Source organism: Triturus cristatus, chromosome 4_1 (genome assembly GCF_964204655.1).
Source record: "Triturus cristatus chromosome 4_1, aTriCri1.1, whole genome shotgun sequence".
Taxonomy (NCBI): Eukaryota; Metazoa; Chordata; class Amphibia; order Caudata; family Salamandridae; genus Triturus; species Triturus cristatus.
Genome location: NC_140585.1, coordinates 551,908,952 through 551,926,474, shown reverse-complemented (window position 1 = coordinate 551,926,474; position 17,523 = coordinate 551,908,952). Strand labels below are relative to the sequence as shown.

The window sequence follows — 17,523 nt, the reverse complement described above, 5'->3', positions numbered from 1 at the left end:
TGCACTGCTATACTCTTTATTTGTGTTAATCCGTGTGGCGTGTGTCTTGTTGTCCGTCTTATAGCAGGGGGGAGCAGTGAGAGGTAGAAGTTACACCTTGCTCCCTTGTGAAGCCCGAACAAAACACGAGCATGGTGGGTATGAGTGATTGCTGAACAACAGGGGTGATTGTTTCTGTGTTTATCCTGTGTCCTAGCCTGAACGTTGATTTCTGTTTTTAGTAAGCACATCGTGAGCCATACAAAAAAATCAGTGACTTGAACAATCCCATGGTATTGCCTTTGGAAGGTTTGAGATGACTTAATCAACCTTCTTAAAGTGAACACAGACGCCAGTTCTTTTCCTTTACAGGTATATTAGCAAGAAAGGTTCTTTCAAAAAGGTTGAGGCTTTAGTAAATGTGAATGTACCAGTTGGTTTGAATATCTCCTTTTGTATTTACAGGTCTACCTCTCCGCTGTTCCCATCCTTTCCTTCCCCCGATTGACCACCTTAAGCTTCCGTGCTACTAAGGCAATTCGGAATGAAGGGTGTCAATAGGTGGACCCATTTGAGCAACGAACTGATCCTGAGAGGCCTCCGAGGGACCTACGACACCATGAACCTATACAACAACTTATGGAATAAATATACTAAGGCAAATGAAGAGTTGAAGTTTCCCTTAAATTGGACTTTTGATCTTGCGAAATTAAAGTATTTACAATAATGTTTGCTAAAGAAAAGGTTTCACCCTGGAATATTTCAGGTTTTTAAAATTTGGGAGAATTATACACGAATATTAGCAATGAAACAGAAAAGGAAAAAGAGCGAGAGCAAAATAGAACTGTGCAGGCTAATGTGTTAGAATATGATGGTAGGAAAATACAAGAAGGTACGGAACAATTAGATAAAGAATTTTGTATAAAAACAGATTGTCTTTTTGGGATACAAAACATCTAACATGAACATGAGGAGGGAGATCCATTATTAAACAAATTGCTTGACCAACCACTCCCATATAATACTGCGCAGCAGCCACCACCCATCCCTTATGTGCCCCCAAGGCCAGTATCTGTACAACAACCTCCTCAGGTACCACCACCCATACCGACTAATTCAACACCTTAGTGTAGAATTTGTCTACTGCCCATACAGCCTTTGCATCACAGTCTGGATCTAGTACCCCAAATCCTACTCCTTTGGATACAACAGGAGGACCCTCTTCCTCATTCCCTCCCGAAGGTGGCTCTCATCTATCCCATGCCCCCAAAAGTATTCCTCAAAGGGGGAGAAATACCAGACTAAGGGTTGTCATGGGAAATGGATTCCCCAATAATTACTAGACCTCAATTAGATGAGAATGAGAAAGAGATAATGAGGATCATGGCATACACATGGATGGACAAAGGTCGTCAAACTAAGAAAATTGCTCATCACACTTTCATAGATATGCCCTTAGTAACGAAAAACTATAGTTAGAGTCCCATGACTGGTAAGTGCTCACTGAATTTGTGTCGGTTAAAAGCACTGAAAATGATGTATACCACAATATATTGTACACCGAATAGTGTTCATTTGAAATGTGAGAAGGACACATTTTCTAAGTAGTTTTTAGCCACAAATAAGAATATGCAACCAACAGAATTACAGGACCTAGATGGTAAGTTGTGGGAAGACACGCCAAATGATGTAGGATATATGGACATCGATCGAGTTCACATAAGGGTAAAAGCAAATGCAAAATTACAACAGATTCCTCAGTACAAAAAATCTAAAGGAGAACAAGGATTAAAATCTATCATATCTGATTTATTACACAGAGAAATAATATGCAAAGTATCTGAAAGCCTGTGTAATAGTCCTATTTTGCCTGTAGTTAAGCGGGATGATGGAACAGGAATGGTGGTTGATTTGAGAACTGTTAACAAGATAGTGGAATCCCAATATCCTGTAGTGCTTACATTACTGCTATGTTCTATTCAATACCGCCCACAGCACAATGGTTTACTGTCATAGATTTTAAAAATGGCTTTTTCAGTAACCCTATACATAAAGATAACCAGTACCTGTTTAGTTTCAATTTTGAAGGCAGGTGTTACGCACCTTAAGGGTACACAGAGAGTTAGCAATATAATAGGGCTCTTAAAAAACATTGGACAATTGCCTAATGCCGACAGGTACAGTATTATTGCAATATGTCGATTTATTAATAACTACTAAAATAGAACACCAATGTAAGAAAGCAACGCATGATGTTCTGACATTTTTGGCTTCACATGGACATAACGTTTTGCCAGCTAAATTGCAGTATTGTCAACAGGAGGTCACCTATCCAGGTCACCTCCTGTTGAAAGGGGAAGAAGATAATCACCTGACAGAATAAAAGTGGTTCAAAATATAGCACCACCTTCAACACAACAGGCTGTACGTGCGTTTTTTGGTATGGCTTCTTTTTGTAATCAATGGATACCAAATATTTCTTTGCTGGCCAAACCTTTATTGCCCATGACACAAAGAGGTGACAGATCCTGTTCCCGGGGAAACTGAACATGACAAAAGCTTCATAGCCTTAAAGGTTGCTCTTTGCAATGCATCTGCTTTGGGTACCCCTGATTATTCTAAACACTTTGCTTTATCTGTGCATGAAAAGAAAGGTTGTGCTTTGGCTGTTTTAACACAAAAACAAGGAGAGAAAAATAGACCATGTGCCTATTTATTCTCAACATTGGATCCGGTAGCGAGAGGCCTACCGAACTGCCTTAGAAACATTGCTGCAGCGGCTCCTACATTAAAACAGGCAGACTCAATTATTCTTGGGCATGAGGTCAAGGTATATGTGCCTCACTCAGTAAACATTCTGTTGAACAAAACTAAGACCTAGCATTTGACTAATACCAGATTGACACATTATAAGTTAACACCTATGGCTGCTAATGTTACTCTGGAACGATGTGACAACATTAATCCAGTCACCCTGAGGCCTCTTCCTTTGGAACAGGATGAGGTACAACACAATTGTGGGATTGTCACCGAAACTGAAACAAAGAGTCGGTGGCTCTGGTTGACATGCTACTACTTGTGGTAGATGCCAACCTCAATGTGGATGCCTCTTGTCTCAGGAAGAAAGATGGAACTAGATCAGCAGCATACGTCATCACCACAAGTAAAACAGTAGTAGAGATGTAAGATAGAGCAAACATCAGCTCAGGCTGCCGAATTAATAGCACTGACCCGTGCATGCGAATTGTCCGTGGGATTGACAGTTAATATAAATGCTGATAGCCAGTATGCCTTCAGAGTGGCTCACAATTTTGGGAGGTTGTGGGCAGAGAGAGGATTCATTACGTCCACTGGGGCAAAAATATAGCATGGCCATCTTATCACTAGGTTGTTGAATGCTATAGTGACGTGTGTCGTACACAGGAAGGTGACAGATGCAGTAGGACAGGAAAATAAATTTGCAGATGAAGTAGCCAAAAACACTGCCTTAGCTGTTAACTCACTGACATATGTAGTAATGGTTGTGGATGATGAAGGAAATACCTATGACCCCTATGCAGAAGTAAAGGAGATACGAGCATTAGCTGATGAACAAGAAAATAAAGTTTGAAGGATAGGGGTGATGTTTTCAGTGACCATTTGAGAGGTTGGGTAAATGGGAAGTTAATTACTAGATGGATACTTCCTGATATCTTTGTGTTACCAATGGTTAAAATGGTACATGGCCCTACACAAGCGGAGGGTATCACCAACACCATCATAAAAATATGGGAGAACAGCAATGTGAGAAGACAGCAGTTCATTTCTGTAAAAAGTGTATGGTGTGCACTCAGTACAATGTAGGAAAAGAAATACCAGTACCCCGAGGCCATTTTCGAATGCCAGAATATCCTTTTGAATGTCTCCAGATGGATTATATCCAGATGCCCCCTTGTAGTGGGAAACACGGTTTTGGTTGTGATATGCTGTTTTAGCAATTGGATAGAAGCTTTCCAACTGAAAGATAATACAGCTATGAGCACCACTAAGGTTCTGTTAAAGGAATTTTTTTCGAGACTCATATTGCCTAGAAGCCTTTGGAGTGATAACGGGGTACATTTCTCAAAGGAGATAATGGATTTAGTGAGCCAAGGTTTAGGTATTAGAAAAACATTTCATTCAATATATCATGCATAAGCAGCAGACTTAGTGGAAAGATGTAATGCCACTTCAAAGAGTAAATTGTCAGAAATATGTGTATCTAGTAAATTGAGTTGGGTGGATGCTTTACAGTTAGCACTATTTACAATGAGAAATAAAGCGACTGAAAAAAATAGGTTATCTCCCTTTGAGGTGGTGATGGGCAGACCAGACAACATTCTTGCATTCTCAAACAAACAGGTTGCATGCCGGCCGCCAGTTCTCCACCCACAAGCATATTAAGGCTTATGGATAGAACAGTCCCCGTGTTACTCCAAATGCATATCGACTGTTCGTTTTTTAATATATTGTAACATCCACAGCTGCCTACAGGTGACCTATATCAGAATTTTCGTGTTTACACTAGCTTCCTGTACGCTCTTCTATGGGGTGCCGGTCTTTGCCTATACCTTTTAGCCTTGAAAAAATCAGTTGGACGAAACAAGTGTCGGCTGTCAGTGCATTTTTGTACATGGACATTTGAGAAGAAGAGAAAATAAAGTCAAAGAAACATTTTATGGACTCCCTGTGATTACTAAATTGATTACTACCTACATTACAATTTGGACTGATTGAGGTGTGCCTCGGCATATGTGCATGGCAGACCATACAACATACATGGGATTGCATCTCCATCCAAGCTTCGTGACTTGTCTCACTCTGCATGGTTAGAATACTGTAAGGAACTGACTACTAGCTTCTCTGCTATTCAGATCAGAGACACTTGGTCCCTGCCTTTGGGGAGGATAAGTACACGATATAAGGCCAGGGGAATGGGTGCTGACCAAGAATTTTGTGATGGAAAGGGCCGGTAAAAGTATGTTTAGTGACAAAAACTGCAGTGCGGTTTGATGGTCATAAGAATTGGATTCATTTGTCCAATGTCAAGAGAGCCACATCATTTTGTAAAAAGCAACCTTCGGAAAGAGACAGACTGAGCCCTGACTGTGGAGTGCCCATTGCAAAAAGATTGACCCACAACCGACTGTGCAACGGTATAACTTACGACCAAGGAAATTGAAGGATTAGATTGGAAAATGTTTAGGATGAAACGAGTACCAACTGCCAGGCACTCAAGAGTGCCATCTTTAAAGGACTAACTTGTCCAGTGAGGTTAGTAAAATAAGAACACTGCAGACTATCCCCTGCAGGAATGGATATACATCCCTTTGGCCACCATACTACCTCCGCTGAGAGGGAAGAAATATGAGTTTTACTACCTGTAAATAATGCTGTGAGGGAAAAGACAAGGGGGCATATGCATCAACATTAGCATTTGCGATTCCTTATTAGCGAAAAATAAGGAATCGCTAATAAGGAATAGCAAAAGGCTATGCATGTAGGAATCGCTATTCAAATAGCGATTCCTTAACATTCCTTATTACCGAATCGGTAATACCGAATCGGTAATAAGGAATACCTACCCATTCATTCCTATGGGCTTGGAGGCCCATAGGAATGAATGTAAAGCCATTCTGTATTAGCGATTCGGTATTACCGAATCGCTAATAGCGGGAGCACTTGCAAGGGTGCCAGGGTGTCAAAAGGACACCCTGTTGCACCCCTGAAAATGATATGTGCACATATGTTGCACACACACATGCTCTAAGGGCATGTGTGTGCGCAACATGAAACTTTGAAAAATGCACAAAAGTGCATTTTTCAAAGTTTTTGCAAATTACCATGCAGTTCATCTTCATGGTAATTTGCTCCCCTTATTAGCGAAATCGCTAATTTTTTAACTTTGATGCATTGCATTTAAGGAATCTCACTTTGGGATTCCTTAAATGCAATCGCTATTTAAGGAATCGGTATTTAAGGAATCCCTATTTAAAGAATCGCTATTTAAGGATTCCTTAAATACCGATTTCTGCTTTTGGGTTGATGCATTGGGATTGGGTATTTTTTACTTAATACCGGGAGCTAATAAGGAATCGGTATTTTACCGACTGGATTTTGGCTTGATGCATAAGGGTGAAGATGATTAACTTTCATTTTTATTGTATTAGTTATTTCAATTTTGATTTTTGATTCAACAGAATACCTAAGACTATGCCTGTGCCATAGCACTTCCATTTTACCTTATCCTCCTCACATTTATCCCATTGAAAAACCTTCAACAAGAACACTTTTCTCTTTTTAGACTTTGCATGACACTGACCAGGGAACTAACAGATTGAAATGTAGGGTCTGGGGATTATTACCAATTGTTCCTTTGCCATTTTCCCAGATTGGTTCCTGCAATGCGTGGTGGGAAATGCAGTAGGAATATTGGGAGAGACCAAATGGTATTGATATTGACAAAACAGGATTTTACCTTGTGAGGCCTTTCCACAATTTGGTAACTCCCTGTAATCTGACAAAGGCCACAGGAAAAGAGGGAAAAGATCAATAGTGGCACTTACCCAAGTTAAAAGCCTCAAGGAAATGTGTGGTAACGGGTAACAAACATCGAAGAGTGCTACTGTAATTTCTTAACCAAAAGAGTGCTCTGGGCCTTCTCTAACACCCTTCATACTCCGGCCTATATGATTAAATTTAGAATTTAACCTGCCTGCACCCAACCATATGAGTGACTACACGGTGAGGGTATTAAAGAAATTATTGTTCTAACATTAAAAACCTACTAGGGATACACGGCTAGTTGGCAAGCAGGACACTGTTCTCCTTTTTGGTGGTTTGTAATAATTCTGCTTTAGGACAAACCCAGAGCCATAGCTGAGGGGAGACCACCTGCACATAGGAACACAAATGAAGACAAGACAAGGTTAAATTGTGAAACTGCAGGGTATCCATCACCAGCTTTGAAGATATTTATTTTTACTAGCTACAGTTAAGTTAGTTTGTGATCTTTTAGAGTGAAATAATTAAGGGTGTAACACCATAAGGATGCATTTTTGGTAAGTCCACAATGTGTAGAGGGGTCACAGGGTACATAATTGTTAAAAACACTAGGTGTGGGATGTCAAATGAAATAGGTGACAAATAAGGAAACATGATGGGGAAGTACTGGGGTGTTTTTATTTTTTTTTGAAATAGCTTAATAGTCATTAAGTGCAGTTGCTAAGCTAGGTTATCCCTTCTGCTGGCAGTGTAACATCACCAGTGGTACCTTGAAACATATAATTTATGACTCATCATAGTCATTTCTTTCAGAATACAGAGCAGGCACTAGTATTCTCCCAATACAATATCAACACATCCATGGTATTGAGGTGTTTGAAAGTGTGAAGCAGTTCAGTGTAAATTGGCTGTAATGTTCAATCAAATGTAGGCAGACCAATTAAAGTCAGCTGGAAAGTAGCATCGATATAAATCACAGCAGGTCAGTCCAAATAATTATAATGGAGCTAAACGCTGTAGCAAATAGCTGAAATAGATCTCAGTGCTGAAGATTGACCCGAGGTGAATGGCCAGTTTTTATGGAACTGAACTCAAACAGTGATTTGCAAAAGGCTACGTCCATTATGGATTTTGACACCAGTTGGTCATTTTTGTAGGTGGTTGAATGGTATTGCAAAGTATTATTTTGTGTGCTGCTGTTATATTATGCAGCATGTTGAGTTTGTTTATGTTCCTCCTTCAACCCTCACACGCTTTCGCCTTCCTCGTGCTTTTATGGACCTTCTATTTCCTTCATATGTCTGTGATGGGTACTCTTGCATAAAAAAGCTTGAACAAAAAATAATAATAATAATATTTCGTTATCAAATTTACTTTTTGGGATCCACAGATGAATCGCCTATCACAGGTTTGAAAGATGTTCCTGGTGCCATTTCCTGAAAACTTGACACTGCAGCCTGTGGGATAAAACAGAAAAAAAATTAAAGCACAGAATTATATTTCTTTTCTACTCCACTGAACAACCACTTTGATATATCATGGACTTTATTAATAATATGACTGGTCTTTGTCTTAAATATTGCTATGGCCATTTCAAAATACATCCGAGAAAGATAACATAGTTACTATCTGGCAACCTAAACAAATTCAGTTTCAAGTCAGATGACATATTAATATTAACATCTGCAATGTGAAAGAAACTTCTAAATAATTCAAAGGAGCAAAAGCTCTAATTTGAACTCAATTCCATTACAAAACAACGTTTCATAACTAACATATCTTCTACTTGTTTTTTTTCTTTATAGGATATTCCAAGCAATTATTGCTGGAATAACACTGATGTCGTCCTTCATTTGGTTTAATGAAAGTTAAAATAAAATTAATAATAATCTTGGATTATATGGCCACAAATACAATCTCATCTTCTTCAAAGTGCTATAACTACAGTTAATACAGTTTACTAACAACAACATGATACTCAATGTAATGAACTCACAAAGATGAAGGCTTGAGCTAATGCTGCTTGGATTCCAACCTCTCTAGTGCAAATGCATAGAGACACCTGCAGAGGGGACTAAACACACTGGGATATATTACTGAATGAAAAATGTATTGCAAAATGGATTTCACACCTAAATTAACCTACAGCAACAGTCCTCACACTTTTATGACTATTTTTTATTACATTTAGCACAATAGTAACGCCCACATATTATGACTTTATAGAACTCTTTAAATGACAACATGTCACTAACCTTTGAGTGGTAGTGCCTTCTTCAAGGATATACATGGCAATCAGCATAAAGACAGCAAGTAGGTGAAATTGTAAGATAAGTCAAAAGCAAACTGACTAACTAAAGCATGTTTATTCTTTGATAGTTAAAGGTTACGTTTGAATGCTCCGACAAACTACATTATTTTTCAACACATATAGCAAAATCAGACTGTAAAGCAGATACAACTACATATGTTTGTGAACGAATACTTCATAACTAAATTACAAGCAAAATAAACAAGCATTGGCATAGCCAATAGGTCTCGCCTTTGGGACCTTTTAAGTGTTTAGCCATGCAACAGTTGCATAACTAAATACTTATAAGGTCCCAAAAGCGAGACCAATTGCGATCAAACATCAAAGCGGCCGTGCGTCCGCAAAAGTGAAAGTAAATTGCGGTAAAGCGCGCCCGCGCACATGCACTGTAGCTCTAGGCTGGCCTGGTGGTACTTTTTGAAGCCCTCTCAATAAGTCTCGCCAGACCAGCGCATGCGCTGGGTCAGGCGAGACCTAAAAACATTTTGCATAGGGTGAATGATGATGGCACTGGGGAAGGAGGCTGGCTTAGTATATGGTGCACATTTATTTAAGTGAAGCACCTTCCACTAATCCAGGCAACCTTTATGGTGATTTTAGTGGTCTTTAATAACCATAGAAAGCTCTCAAAGGGGTAGCTGTGGAGAGCAGCCTTCAAACTTATCTTGAAGGAGTGTTAAGCAGCTTGTTTTACCAGATCTAATCATGCAGTGGAGGTTAAACTAAAAAGAACCACACAATGCATATATAAAAATATGGCTATTGCACAACACTCACTAACACATTGGTATATCTGCTACTCTGAGATATAAACACAAATTCACAATAATACTTCAATTGCAATAGGTAAGTAAGCACAAAATACAGTGGTCTCCAGGGGGAGACCAAACCATATACTAAAAAATTGGAATGCAAACTGAATGCGAACTGTGACCGAAGTCAGACTTGTACCAGGAGGCTCAGAGGAACTGGGGACACAAGGAACCACCCAAGATAAGTACCCAGGGACCCCACAGAGGCTGTGTGCAGAGTAGAAACACAGACGTGTGTCCAACAGAAGTCAACAGGAAAGCTGCGGTTTAAGTTTTGCAGAAGGAGGACCCTTCTCCGTGGACCCTAAAAAAACTCTGTGGAAGACAGAAGGTTGGCGAGCCACCACACCCGTGGATACCCCAGGAACCAGGACACCTACACCAGGATGAATAGGTGCGAAGTGATGTTGGAAACTGCCGTAGACCACAATGTAGGACGTCAGGAAGGATGCCATTGAAGAAGACTGTGCAAGTGTCTGGTGGAATCGAAGGGGGGATTCTTCAAGTGAAAAACCTGCAAGCAGAGCAAACAGAGTCTAAGCCACTCGAAGGTGACCTGGCGGCACGGAAAAGCAATGCCCACCGATGTCGAATGGTTCAGAAGAGTTGACGGTGACCTTGTCACTTTCTGCTGTGGGTACCAAGTGACACTGAGGAAGAGGAGGAGCCATGCACGACCTGTCCCATGTCGGAAGTCAAGAACCAGGGGGTCGTGTCCGACAGGAGCACCAACAAGCCGTGGCAGCTGCAAGTAGGCACGGAAAGTGAAGAAGGAGCAACGCTGGGACCAGTAAGGTCTAAGGGACAAACCACACGCAGGAGAGTCAGAGGAGGCACTGAGTAAGCAGGGGAGCCCACTGGAGTAAAAGGAGACCATCAAGAGCACCCACAGGCTGAAGGCACAGAAGTCACAAAGATAAAGGCCCACGGTGCAGAGGATGGGGTGAGGACACTGTACTTGGCAGGAAGATATGCTGGCGATTCTTGTAGCCCAATGATCACTGGATTGCGGAGCCAACTAGCCTTGGCAACGGCAAGTCAACGCGGTGCACAGAGTTTTTTCCCAGCGGTTCAGACGAGGGATACTGGCCTAAAAATTGCAGATAAAACAGGTCAAGCCTCGAGGAATTTGCTGAACCACCACCTGTGTTGCTGAGCCTTTCAAAGTCCGTGGAATGTCAGGAGAAACAGATCATTCAGCTTTGTTGTGGTGCCTGCAGATGCAAGGGGAGACTCCTTCACTCCAAGGGAGATTACTTCACGTGACCTTGATGCCCCAAGGTCTGCTGAAAATCCTGGAAGAAGCATAGACACAGATGGCGAAGACTTGCAGAACAGCAAGACCAGGAGCAGCAGGAGTCTTCCTAGATGCAGTCTCGGTTCCAGGCAAAGTAAAGCGAAGTGCAAGTGTTTAGACGGTCGTAGAATGACGTGGTACCAGTCTTGAGTCTAGTTCCACAACAAATCTGAGGACCCAACCACAAGTAAGCCCTTATAAACCCTAAAAAAGAGGTTAGGATGACTGAGGGGTCCCTCCCAGAGGATGAGCTAGACAGGGGGGGCGACACTACCATGTCCTTTGACCAGTTTCGCGCCAGAGCGGGAGCCCAGGGATCCCTGAACTGGCTCAAACTGGAGTATGTAAGGAGGGCACCAAATGGGCCCTTCAAAGCAGTCGGGTTACTCTGGAAAGCACCCCTGCCCTAGCCCAATACACTAAGTCCTGTCTGGAAGGTGGTCACACCTCCCTGTGACAGGAAACCTATTGTGCTACCTTCCCCTGCTTGAGCTCAGCTCAGCAGGAGGAGGGCAGGACCGTGTCTGGGGTAGGCAGCATCAATAGCTTGTAGGCAGACCCTGAAAGGCCGTTGCCGGGGGTACTGGGGGCTTCCCAGAGGAGCCCGCTAGAGTATGGACTCATACATTGAATACTGGTAAGAGTGTTGGGGTATGATTCCAACATGTTTGATACCAAACATGGCCAGGATCGGGTCAGCCACTAGATAGTTAGCCATCGTATAAGGACGGATGGCCACTATCTGTATCCAAATGGCTGGCCGCACTTACAAAGCCTGGAGAATTGACTCCGATGTTTACAGGGGTGTCCTGCTCATGCTGTGGAAATATGGATTTTTCTGATCAGTTATGTCCCCTATCTTGGACCCCAACGGTTCCATGTATGAATCACAAGTACATGTATGTTCCCTCCAGTTCTAGTTCTGAAGACGCAAACACATGTGCGTCCACCGTCAACATGTCCTCTGTCAGATCCGCCATGAATGGGCTGGATATTCAATTCCTAAGTACGAAAGGCCACCGACTTTATATGGCTCAGTTACTCCATTTTGCAGTTCAGGCGAGTAGGCCCGATTCTGCCATCAAGCTTTTCTCTGCTCTCTGCCTCTGACAGCTTCAGTTTGAGCTCGCATCTGTATCCATGAACTTTGTCCTACTCCCTGTGCGGCTAACGGTGCCTGCCTCGGCCGGTTTGCCTGCCTGCCAAAAACTGTATTTCACCTTCGAGTTATCTGCTTCGCTTCTCAGCCGATGCATTCCTGTCTAGTAGTTTAGGTAAACATTTCCTTCAGCTACCAAGCAAAGGGCCCGGCCTCTCTGTCCTCATGCAAGTAATTCATAGCCCTGTTACCATGGAAGGTTTCTGCCCCTTGCATCTCATATAGACACTTAGACGCTTGTGCACGCACACACAGTCAGTATAGAATAGATTTTGTCCAAGAGTCCTCCCTTTGTGGATAACATAGTTCTTTAAACATAGGATGTTAGATATGATTTGGGATTAGGTTGACTTGACCCCCCAGACTTCTTGTCTCCACGTGTAGAGCTAAATGTCAAGTCCCCTTCACCCCCTAGTTGCACGTCAATCACACGTCATGCTGCTGCGCGCGCATCTATGCCAAGTATAATCTTATAGATCCACCTATATATGACATCATAACCAATTATGTTCCTTTTTACTCCTCATTACGCCCATTTTCGGTTACGCATGTGAATCGTCATCTTCCTTATCAATTGTTACGCCTACCGCATTTGTTCCATTGTAATGTATGTTCTATAAAAGTCATTTCTTGTCAATAATGTATGTACTTCACTTCCTGAACCTCCGTGGTGATGGAACTTGGAGCAACCGATTATAATCGATCATTGGAATAAAGCCCATTCCGAACCTCTAATACCACGGATTCTGCCTCTTATTTACTGAGCTATTTTATTATGTTTCTGTATCAAATTAAGTCCCGGTAATTAAATTATTTACCACATGAATGGCGCCCGAACAGGGACACTTTCTCATCTCACGCGCCGGCGGTGAGTTGCAGGCCCGGTCTCCTGCCACAGCTGGACGGACAATTACGCGTACCAGCAGGATTTCCTGTATCTCCCTCCGGTTAAGCGGGGGCGACTGAGGCTGCGATCAACACCCAGACGAGGCGGTGAGAAGTGCGAAGTATCCCGACCAGAGCCTAGCTGAGAGAGCAAGATCCGAGGTATACAGAGGCCCACCAGTTCCCGAAGTCCGAAGTCGAGTCCAGTTTCCGACGAGTCGAGTCGAGTCCAGTCCGGTTCAAGTTCAGTTCAGTTTCCGAGGCCTTCCGTTTCCGAAGCTACCCGGTGAGTACCATTACTGGGGAGGCATTCTGACGTGCACATAGGTTGTGCCGGTCAAGACGGGTTTGGGTACACAAATCCGGTCTGCACTGTTTCAGCAGTGTATCTGTACTGTTTAGCAGTATATCTAGTATATCAAGTATATAAATTCAGAATAATTCAGTTAAAGTCGAGTATTATGTTTTAGTGATTAAGTTTTCCTTAGACCGTCATCATTATTGATTGTTCAGGTAAATGTTAAATGTTAAATGTTTTAAGTACGTTCTGCATATTGTGGTATGAATGACTGTTCATTATCGTGTTTACAGTATTTAAGTTTGTTCAAAATCAAGTATCAGATCAGTTCTCAATATGCCGCTCTTTTCGAAACTAAGACAGATCACAACAAGAAAAGGGGTACTCGAAGAAGCCGTTCCTATTCCTCCTAGGGACACTCCAGGGTACTTCATGTATCATAAACATGGCTTAGACGCTATATTATTTCTTGATTTATGGGTAGACTACACCAAGGAATTACCAGAAAGTCAGAGGTGGCCCACAGCGGGAACCTGGGATGCAGAGTGCATCATGAAAGTAGAGGAAGAGTTATGGAAAAGGAAAGTCAGACAGTCACAGAAAGACGCCGTTGAGTTATGGCGTAAAGAATCTCATAGACGTATCGAAAAAGCCCTCCGACAGGAAGAGAGAAATAGAGAGAATTCAAATAAAGTACGAGAAAACCTATTAATCGAAGAAGGTACAAGAGTGAAATCAGAACAAGTAGACAGACAAAGAAATGCCCTTATGAATGGTATGTATCCCCTTCTGGCCGAAGGATTACCTAAGGCTACTCCAGAGATACCAAAAGACTTGCCACCCCCATTATTCCCAATAAAGGTACATCCTAAGGGGCATCCTAGAACCGCAGAAGATGTTTTTCTTTCCTCATATTTAGATGACACAGCTCCCGAGTATGCTAATTCCGCCCCACATAGACCGCCTGCCAGGGAGGCTCAACGCCAAGATCCAGTACCCGTATCTCTACAGCAACAAGTCCTGACACAAGTTCCGGCAAGCACATCTGTTTCTGCATCCGTTCCTACAGCTACTTCTATAGCTGTGTCAACACCTATAGTTGCTGTATCGCGTTCAACGAATCCTTTCACGCCCGATACCCCAGAGGGGGCTACGGGAGGTGCTACCAACATTTTCTCTACGCCACCCAGAATAAATAAACTTACCTTTCAAGAGTCAGCACATTCACGTACCCCCAAACTCATAAACGCCCGTACGCTTAAGGAACTTCTTGTAGATTGTAGATATGACCCTGTGCCCGGCAAAGAGGACGAAATGATCATGGCATCATTACGCATCAGACGAGCCGCGGTGTATTTAGGGAAGTTACCAGGAATGACTGCGCATCTAGATAATATATACCATTTTGTTCAAACAGGGCGAGATTCTGAATGTATTAACAGAGCTATGGAATATCAGAAAGTGGAGATACAGGGGGAACTGTTACGTTTCCTCATAAATTGTGTGATCAGAAATCAAGACCGACCAGGGGTAGACCCGGAAGCAATGCAAATTCTTACCAGATGGAGCCAGAATATATCAGAAGGAAGACATGATAAGCAAAATTGTATAATAGCCATGTGCCGAAAGATCCGTAAAGAAATAGAACGCCTACACGAAGAAAGATTAGCGGTAGACCAGTTCGAACAAAACGAAGAAGAAGGATCAGGACTGCCCACAGGACAGTCAGACACCATAGCCTATGTAGGTAGAGGAAGATCTTGTAATAGTAATAGATGTCTTATTGACCCGATACGTCCGATATGTCCAGATAATAACAGGAGTTTCCCAACACCCATAGTCCATATAAGGTCTAACGAGCATTCGTTCCAAGCCGCTGACAAATTACTCCGAGAACGAAGGGGTTATCATTTTCTCGATTCTATGGATGAACAAGAATTAGCCAGGTCAGCTGTCCATTGGGTTGACAGTCCCGGAAAGTACAGTGATGATACAGTAGCACGCACGTTTTTGAATCTCACCCCAGATGAACAGCGTTTAGCTGGGATTTATATGATTCAACAACTCATTATACTATATCAGAGTCAACATTCGGACCCTGGTCCCTTACCTGATATATTGACTGAATTACTCATGAATAGATGGAGAGGTTCAGGTACTAAATTAATTAAAGAAATACTAGAATCAAGAAAGCAGTACATTCTTTTTGTATGTTCAGAACATGTTTCACTACCCATTAAGGAAAGAACCACGTATTACATGGACAGACAGAATCCTTTACGAGAAGTACACCCAATAAAGGGCGAGGACAATGAGTTTAAACGCGTATTTGTATACACGCCCATATCGAAAATAGAATTGTTAGAAATGAAGAAAGTGGTACCCAGTCATGACAAAGACCCAGCGGGTTTTCACCGAGAAATTAAAGACATGTTACTCATGGGAGAGTATACCTATCCCGACATTATGACAATATTAAAGGTATTGATGCCTGCTGGCATTTACGAAAAACTCAGGGAAAAAGAGTGGGAGGTAGGAGACCAAAAGATAAAATGGTCAGCATTAGAAGCAGAAGAAAGGGCCCGAACTGCAGGAGCAGGGCTTGGGGATAAAACTAAAGCACTACCAGGTTTACTAGTACAGGTACTGCCACGTTTATTAACTACGAAAAAGGAAGATTGGGGTACAATTTCAGCCTGTAAACAGAAGCAAGATGAAGACACTAGTGATTACTATGCCCGATTTGAAAAATGTTTTGGTATAAATAGTGGCATAAAAGCAAGTAGCGAATCATACCCACATCTGTTTGTGACAAAATTAGTGGAAAATGCCTTGCCTCAAGTAAAGAACAGAGTATTAAAATTCGAGAGCACCTGGCAAGGTAACACTCCATCACAAATGTTACAAATGTTACAGTACCACCACAATAGAATTAGAGAGGAACAAGAACATGAACACAGACGCATGAAAGACACGAAAATGAAAATGCTAGTTTCCCAGACAGTTCCAGCTGAAGGACATAAAAAGGGTATGACACATTCCGGTGATTCAACAGGACCTGTAAAAGGGACATGCAATTATTGTAAAAAGCCAGGTCATTACGTACACGATTGTCCAGTTTTGAAACATAATATCGCCATAGGTAATACAAAAGAAAGACCACGGCCACCTAGACAGGATCAGAATGAACAAGGAGCCCCGCAGCATGCACAGTCCATGCCGGCTCCACCACAGTCTATACAGTTTGTGCCAGCTGCACCAGCGCTGCCTGTTGCTGCCACCCAAACCACGACACGACAACTGTACCAGACCGCACAGTATGACTATCCTGATTATCAACGATACGCATGAACCAGCCTAGAGAGGGAAGTTGACTTACCCCTTATCGAGATTCCAGTAGACCAAGAAGGACCTTATGTACATAGTGAATTATTAGGCCAAGACAGAAAGTTTTTACTCGATACCGGGGCAAGTCGAACAACCATAAAACGTAGTGAAGTTCCAGGGGCACCCCTCTCAGGCTCACAGAATATTTCCCTTGGTTTTTCAGGAAAACCTATTGTTAATGAAGTGTCACAACCTCTTCCACTTACGATAGGACCTTTGACCCGAACTACAGATTTATCGCTTACTAAATCATGTCCAGAAAATCTGTTAGGAATAAAAACACTGAAAGCTCTAGGAGCTATAATATGTTGTTCTCCGGAAGGAGTAAGATTGTTTTTACGTGATTTTAAAGGTCACTATGTATCTAGAGACATGGATCCCCGACTGCAGACTTTACCTACACATCTATGGGCACAAGGCCCTACTGATGTTGGTTGCATGAATATTACACCATATCGAGTCACATTAAAGGCAGGAGTGGTACTACCACGAATGCGACAATACAAGTTACCACCAGATGCTGTAGTGGCTTTGCTGCAAATCATTGACGAGCTCATTGCCCAAGGAGTAGTTGTGGAAACAGACTCCAATGTATGTAATTCACCAATAATTCCGATTCTTAAACGAACAGATCCGAAGGCCCCGCCAGTATATCGATTGGTTATTGATCTGCGCGAATTAAACAAGTGCATTGTGCCACAATTCCCTGTGGTCCCTGATATCTCGTCATTATTGACAGCCATTGATTCCGAAGCAACATTCTTTACTGTAATTGATCTTAAAAATGCCTTTTTCAGCGTCCCAATAGATCCGGAAAGCCAATATTTGTTCGGATTTAGTTTAAATGGACGTAGCTTTAAATTCTCACGCGCA

General features: G+C 42.2%; 1 protein-coding gene across 1 annotated transcript in view; it reads right to left on the bottom strand.

Moving 5' to 3' along the window:
- Window positions 1-17,523, bottom strand: part of DHTKD1 (dehydrogenase E1 and transketolase domain containing 1) — a 1,328,309-nt gene that overhangs the window by 179,208 nt on the left and 1,131,578 nt on the right. Inside the window, exon 14 of the mRNA XM_085652869.1 lies at window positions 7,876-7,958. Within this exon, the coding sequence (XP_085508995.1) occupies window positions 7,876-7,958 (83 nt within the window). The remainder of the gene's footprint in view (window positions 1-7,875; window positions 7,959-17,523) is intronic.